The sequence below is a fragment of the Microtus ochrogaster genome, linkage group LG2 (assembly GCF_000317375.1).
Source record: "Microtus ochrogaster isolate Prairie Vole_2 linkage group LG2, MicOch1.0, whole genome shotgun sequence".
NCBI classification, from domain to species: domain Eukaryota; kingdom Metazoa; phylum Chordata; class Mammalia; order Rodentia; family Cricetidae; genus Microtus; species Microtus ochrogaster.
Window position 1 is genome coordinate 5,943,424 of NC_022028.1, and position 7,966 is coordinate 5,951,389.

Sequence of the window (7,966 nt, forward strand, 5' to 3'; positions counted from 1 at the left end):
TAAGAGCTAGCCAATAAGAAGCCTAAGATAATAGGCCAAGCACTGTTTTAATTAATATAGTTTCTGTGTGATTATTTTGGGTCTGAGAGGCTGGGAAACAAACAAGCAGCCTCTGCCTATAAATTGGCATGCCAACGTGGGCTGACTACATCCACATAAAACCTGAGAGTGCGTGCACGCGCGTGAGCACACACACACACACACACACACAAAATAGAGTTTAGCACAGTTTCTTGGTAGCCGCATTTTTTTTTCAGATGGGCTCTGTTTGCTGGCAGTGATCAGGGGACCTGCAGGTCCTTTAAAAGAGGTTTTCCTGATTCATCAACAGAAGCAAAAACTCCCATACTTTCAAGAAGGCAGCTTCCTGGTTCATGTTAGTTTCATGAACAGCTCTGGCTCTTTCAGAAGGCTGAGCGTTAAATGAGATCTGTGAGCAGTGTGTTACAAATTACTTAATGGAAACATTGACCTGCTGTGTTCCTGGAGCTGAGACAGAGAGAATGGCTTGCAGAGCTGGCAGTAAACATACCTCTGCCATGTTGAACTGGGCAGAGCCAACAGGTAGGGCCATGGAGTTAGTCCTAGCTATACCTGCTTAGCATTTAAAAGAAAAGGCTCTCCTGGTCAAAAAAATAATTATAGATACATATTCAACAAAGATAGATTCAGATGAAAAAGACCTCTAAATAGGTCACAGTATTGAATAAACGAACATAGGCTTAAGAGAGAGAAGAAAAAGAGCATAGACAGTTATAATATAAAAGCGTACAGACAGTCATAGATTAAAGGAGTAAAGATAATAAAATAAATATTAAACTTGTGAAAAAAGTAATAGAGTAAGAAAAATAAACCACATAAATGTGGGCTATATACAGAGAGTCTGGATTATGTATATTATTGTGTTTTCTTTGATTTTTTTTATTGTGAATGAGCTAGGTACAGAGAGATATTTGATTCTGGGGGCTGCTAAGCTAAACTAACATAATATTTTAAATGTATCTTGACTATAAACTTTGGGTCTAAGGATATGTTGTTTCAAAAAGATTCATACTTCATTTTCTGAGCTCCTCTAGAAAGTGGCAGTCTCTTTTGTATGAGAAAAACATGCTTGTCATAACTAGACATGCAAAGATCATGCTACATTTTCTTTGTAAATAAGAGGGTCAGAGTTCAAATCCAGGCCTTTCTGAAACAAAACATATCTCTGTTCCATCGTCTTCTGCATGAGACATGGTACCATGGGCTCCTGATCACAAAACAGCTTCACAGACCGTCCCACTTCAGATTCTCCCCCCGCATCCGGACTTACCTGTAATGCATTGAGTAAGGAGAAGATAATGTGGAAGACCAGAGAGTGACCCCTGATGACCGTGCCTATTCCAAATCCCCAGGTCAGCCCCAGCAGTGGCGTGAGGATGGCGATGTTCTTACAGATCCTGACGATGGCTCTTACTTCCTGGAACATGGAACTGCCGATGGCAGCCCTCTGGGTCTTGATGATAACCAGTGTGACTGTAATCAGGTTTACTACTACGATGGCCAGAGCTGGGACCACAAAGGCTAAGAGAGCCTTGGTCATGTCCCAGTTAAGCCAGCAGGCCTCAGGACGAAGGTAGCCTCTTCCAGGCTCCGTGACAGCAAGTGTGATGACAGCAATCACCAAAGGGCAGCCATAGCCCACTGAAAAGAGAGAGGCCACCAGGAATGACTTGGGCAGTGTATGGAACACGATCAGAATTCCATAGAGGATAAGGAGCGCCTTGGCAAGCATCCAGAAAAACACAGCCAGATAAAAGAAATGAACAAAAAAGGTGGCGGCCACACATCCATTGTAGTGGGATATTGGACCACTGAGGAAGGAAGCCACAATGAACCACACATCAGCTATCAGCAAGGTGGCTGCAATGTTAGCAATACACAGGTGACGCAGATATGAGATCTCTGTCTTTGTCACTTGACTCCAGACTAAGGCCTCAATGAACAGGCAGATGATCAAGCTGCAGATGGAAATGCCCAGGCCTATGTACGTGATATAAATTAGAACCGGGTTCTCCAAGGTGTCAGGTGACATGAGAATGGAGAAGGAAGAAAACCACTTGTTTGGCCAACACCTGCAAACAGCCTGCTGGGAATTTTCTTGAATCAGCTTACAAGCTTTCTGGTCCCATCTGCTCTCCATGGAATGCCAGCCCACACACTGGGACTTCCTCCCTTCTGCCTTGCTGATCTTTTCAAACATCAATGAGATATTTTTAAGCTCCTTAGGCAAAATGACAGACAGGACAAGCCCATTCACGGTCATGTTTCCCAAAAGACTGGCTTCCAGGATGGCCCCGAGTGTTGGGAAGGCAATGCTGATGACCTGGGAAGGAGAAGGGACCTTCTGCAGGTCTTCAGTTGTGAGCAGTACCCTCCCAGTGACTTCATCGCCCGAGTCATTAATTCTCATTGAGAAAGTGAAATTCCTCCCACGGCTGTCCCTGGACATGATGGTGCCCAGGGTATGAATGAAGACATGTGATATGTTGATGAGATGGTCCTTCACAAACAGCTTGCTTGCAAATGAATTGATTGACTGGAGCAAGACACAGCTGCTGTTTCTGTCTTGGATGAAGGTCCAATTTGATATGCTTGTGCTGTTGAGAATATGGTTAGCCATGGTGCTGTAACTCTGTCAAAGAAGAACTGGCGTTAGTGGTAAGCCACTCTTTGAAACTTCCAATACATATAAGACTTGCTTTTACAAAGTATGGTCTTCTAGCCAGCAGCATAGGCACTCCCAGAGATCTCCTTAAAAATGTCCACATATGCCACCCCAAACTCAATGCACCCTATTCAGTATCTTACCTAACCCCTAGGTGACTTACTTGCACAGTAAAGCTTACGTTTACCTTCAGCTTGTAACCCACATACTGCATGCATACCATAATAGATATTAATGCATCCCAACACATTTTTTACATGACAATACCATATTACAACGTCAGAAGGTTGAACAGGAACTCAGAAAACAGCTCAGTCACTAAAGTTCTTGTCATACAAGCATGACGACCCAAGCTCAGATCCCCAGCACCCACGTTAAAGACAGACATTGTGAAACATATGTAATCCCAGCACTAGGGAAGCAGAGACAAGTAAATCCCAGATCCCCAGATGCTCATTTGGTCAGTCAACGTATCCAAATCAATGATCTCCAAGATCAGCAAGAGACTCTATCTCAAAAAAATAAAGTAGAAAGAAACTGAAAAAGACATTTGACACCACTCTCTGACCTTACACGAAAGAATACTTGTACACATGAGTACACACCCACATGAATACAGAGAGAGAGAGGGGGGGATAGCATTTAGAGAATGTTATCTATCTATAAAGGAATTCCTTGTCTTGCTTTCCTCTTATCTGTTCACTGCCTTCCTGGGAGACAAGGTGAGCAGCTTCTACTTGCTCTTTTCTACCATCACTTCTGCTGCACTCCTGGGCAAAGCCCATCATTCAGTTGCCCTTTCTGAGTGCCCGTAACGTAGCTGACATCTGTTAGTCCCAAAGTGTTACAAGATCCTGTGTGGGACTATGCTGAAAACTGGGACGTGACCACAGAGGTTGGTGATCCCCTCACTACTCCCCACTTTAAGCACCAAAACCATGAAGAAATGAATCCAGTTTCATTTCACACTTCTGTAGTTCAAAGGTTTGGCCACTTATTCTGCTTCCTGTTTTAACAACTTGTTCTAATTCTCAAAGGAACGTACATCTTTCTTTGTGCACGACCCACAGTGTTCCTTCAATAATTTCAGTAGCTTAAATGCGCTTTAGGAAAGCAGACTCTGGCCCACTACAGACTCATCCTCTCTGGCACAAGTCCTCAGAGACTAAGACCTTTGAAGGCTAAGGCAACCCATGGAATTCATCGCAAACAGCCTTGAGCCTTCACAGATTCTAGCCGGCATTGAATAAACCCTTCAAAGGCTCAACCTCTTACGGACTCAGCCCCTCCCAGATTCAACCCATCACAGGCCCAGACCCTGGGGGAAATTTTTTTTTTTAAAAAAAAAAAGAGCTCTCCCTGGTAATATTTCTTGACCTGGCATGTGAATTATTCTTTTGTTTATTATTCTTCCTTCCATAAGATTTGTTAAGCACTTGCTATGTGGCACATTAGAAATACCAAGAGGGAAATATGGTTTCCAATCCCTGGGAAGCTCAGAGGGTATTCCAGCTAACCTAAGTTCCTCCCAACACTGGCTGATCTGCAAGGCCACTCACCCGCATCTTTTCCTCGTTGACCTCTCTGGTTAGGACTGTGGAGATGTTGTGTAAGAGATCTACCACCATAGCAATGTTCCCTGGCATCTGGGGAGACTTCTGAATGCTTCTGATGATGCAAGACAAATCCTTGGGACACTTTGCCATCAGCATATCTGTTATGGTCTGAGGCTTTCTACGTGAATCATCATGTAGAAGTATAGCCGATTCAGTGGACTGAACTGAATATAATTCCTCACCCGCCTGAAACAGGACCAAAGGAAAGAAATCCTTTATTTGTTCGTATCAAATATAAAAGTACTTCTACTAGAATTTTAAGAAAGCCCTATTATACAATTGCACATCACATAAAATGCTTTAGTTTTCCATTTTCAAAGAGGCATCTAGGGTGGAATAACTTAATCAACACCAAGATGTATAAAACAAAATGTAAGTCTGAATTCCCCCAAGGGATGGTTCTCTAGTGCTGTCTGCTCAAACACCAACTGTTTCCTTTACTGCATCACTTCAGACATTTCCTGGACATGTACATCTCATGTATATCTTGTACATTTAAATGGATTCCTATTGATATTTAACTTATTTTTACATTATCAAGAGGGGAACCAAGAGACAGTGTTTTTTAAAGTTAGCAGGAGCTGAAGACTTGACTCAGTAGTTAAGAGTGGGTACCGCTTATGCAGAGGACTCAGGATTTGGTCCCTAGAACCCACACCAGGTGGCTCGCAGCTGCCTGAAACTCCAGGTCCAGGAAACCTTCTCACCTAGCAAAGTCTGGGGGGCAGCCCAGAATTCATGGGTCTAACAAGTTCAGGGGGTGTTACTAGTCAGCGAAGTACACTATGAGTACCAAAGCCTTGGGGTATTTTGAGGACTGAAGGCAAAGATGTTTGACTCTAGTTTAACTGTGACAGCTCTGGATGCCTCTCCTTGCTCTGTCTAGATGGCCAGATTCCCTCAGGTCATGCAGGGAACAGGATACACTGCCCTGACTTTCGGACACAGAGAAGAGATCGGTGTTTATGAGGTCATGGACTCACAACCCATTGCTAACATGGAAGCCTGTCTCTTCCCCTAAGTGGGCCTCATGATCCCATCTGAAGCTCCACTTCACTCATAGAGGCCTCGTGAGTATCCATGATAGAGGAGAAAAGAACCTTACCTCAAACATGTTCATGGCATTCAGAGTGTGGCAGGTTTCGGTAACTTTGTGCCATTTCTTGGCCTTACAGGCAAATTTCATGCTGCCCTCACTTTTTGGAGGGCAAGATTGAAAGCAGGGGGCATCACTGTCCTTACAGACACCCTCACATACACCTGGGGAAATAAAAGGCAAGGCATCCATATCAGATGAAAAGGTCTGAGGTCGTGGCCGCCCAGCCAGTCAATAAGGTGTCTCTGTGGCAAAGGCACAACAATTATATATACATGGGTATCTTTTCTCAGTAATATTGATGATCAGAAATGGATTAGCAGTCATTCCATAGTTGTGAAACAGGATCCTGTTCCTCCTGACTGCCACATTCCAGTGTTTAAAGCCGACTCAAGTATAAACTCCTCCCATCAAATAAGAGGGAAGAACCCATGGGTTTCTCTCCTGAGCTACCCTTCCCTCACCCACCTACAAAACCCCCCAAAAGACCTCCTCGGAGTCCTAGAGATATGCATGTCACCTCTAGTTTGGAACGTTATAGCAAGCTTCATTGTCAATGAGACCTATTCTTATCACTGGCATGGTTTGAATTAGCGCAATGAGAATTCACAGCCAAGAAGTCTGAGACACGGTAGAGCGGAGGATGCTGGGAAGATACGAATATGGCTGGGGCTAAAGATGCAATGGATTTGCATGTAAGTAAGGAAAGGACAAATGTCATCTATCAAGGTGAGCCAGAGGGCTGAGAATGGCCTGCTGTCACAACAGATGATAAGACTTCCATGTGACTGGCAACTGCTACCAACATACCATGTGGCCTGGACATCACCGTATCCTTGCTTTTGCTGGTGGCCTGAAAAGAGAAAATCAAAATTCTCAACAAAATCAAATGTCAACAGTTGATACCACTGGTTCATTTTAATCACAGACAAACAACCATATCCAAGTCAGCTGTGACGCAAAGACAACCACTGAAAGCCCAGATGTTGTATATGGTCCAATGACATGTCTTTCTACTTTCCCCCCAGTGCCAGGCAGGGGGATGGTCCTCTCCTCCCCGTCATAATTGTGTATCACTACAGTCTCTAGTCTGCACATGAATCACATCATGGGCAGAGGGAAGTTTACTAGAAAGCTCATGAAGACTTACCTCTCTTGTATGGGCCCCACTGAATCCTGGGAGAAGGTCATACCACATGATCACATGTTCACATGATCACATGTTCACATGATCACATGTTCACATGATCACATGTTCACATGATCATATTTATCGTATTTTCAAAGACAAAATATTCTAACCGCCTTCCACCTGTTGAGGTTACCATTTTTATCTCTCACCCCTCCCCCTTCACACTCTGTCCTGTTTGGGTCTCACCAGAGTGGCACATTTGTTGATGACGTCAAGACAAGGAGTTGAGTGAGAAATACATTTTACTGGCTTTAGTAGGATTTATATATATAGTTTGCAGTCACTTCTAGATTACAAGAACATCAACCCTTAAGTGTCATTAATTTAAAATTGTTCACAGGTGGCCACAGAACAACACAACAACAGATGTTAAGAGAGCCCTGACACCTTACAGCTCTGTGGAAAGAAGCTGGAAGTTTCCCTGACTTTTATAGCAATCCTGTATATTTACATAAAACTGCTATTAACACAGTGGAGAACTAAGCGGTGTTATTCCACAGTAGCAGCAACGAGGGAAGTGTAGGGCAATGGAAAAGGGAAGAATGGGAGGCTGAAGGGACGCCTCGTCAGCTCACTAAGAGCACCGCTATTCTTCCAGAGGCCCTGGGCCCAGCTCCCAGGACCCACGTGCAGCTGACAGCCCTCTGTAACCACCGTTCCAGGGCCTCCTAGGGCACCAGGCACACACGTGGAGCATAGATGTACATACAGTCAAAACGCCCATGCACATAAAATAAGTGTTTAGAAAAGATTTAAAAGTGAAAGAATGATCTTTTGATTCTCTATATCGCAAAAATTATCAACTCTTTAGCATGCGCAATGTTAGAAAATGCAAGTACAGCTCCTGAATTATTATTACTGGTATTATTTTTACTGCATGAATGAACAATGTTGAGCAATTACTGGTTACAAATTCTTTAAGCAATTGTCTTTAAAATTTATTTCGATTCATTTTCTCATTCTAAAAAAAAATGCTCACTTTCATTTTGTATTTTGTGTTACTCTTCTTTAAGGGGTGCCCCCCACCCCACCCACCCATCCATGCATATCTGGCTGTCCTGAGAACGTGGCCTAGGAAAAGACCACCAACCCACCTGGGCTCAATTCCTGAGCTGTCCTTTAAGAAGGACCACTCACCTGTATGTGCCTCCATTACCCCATCTGTAGGCAGAACAGGCATTACGGCTCTTATGGGGGAATAAATGAATTGACCATGAGAAACCCTTGGGGTGGCCCTTAAAAGTGTGAGATCTGCTTGTGGTTGGGCAGCAGTTACTATTCTGATACTGACCAGTGATTCCATGGAGCTCATGTTTCTCTCTTCTGAGTGATCTTTTCTGATGGCGTTCTGGATG

At 43.7% G+C, this 7,966-nt stretch overlaps 1 protein-coding gene across 1 annotated transcript in view; it reads right to left on the bottom strand.

The window, feature by feature from the left end:
• The window catches only part of Adgrf2 (adhesion G protein-coupled receptor F2), a 19,276-nt gene that overhangs the window by 8,092 nt on the left and 3,218 nt on the right, over window positions 1-7,966 (bottom strand). Inside the window, exons 2-5 of the mRNA XM_005359850.2 lie at window positions 6,230-6,272; window positions 5,429-5,583; window positions 4,267-4,482; window positions 1,313-2,674 (exon numbers count right to left, since the gene is read on the bottom strand). Coding sequence (XP_005359907.2) covers window positions 1,313-2,674; window positions 4,267-4,482; window positions 5,429-5,583; window positions 6,230-6,272 — 1,776 coding nt within the window. The remainder of the gene's footprint in view (window positions 1-1,312; window positions 2,675-4,266; window positions 4,483-5,428; window positions 5,584-6,229; window positions 6,273-7,966) is intronic.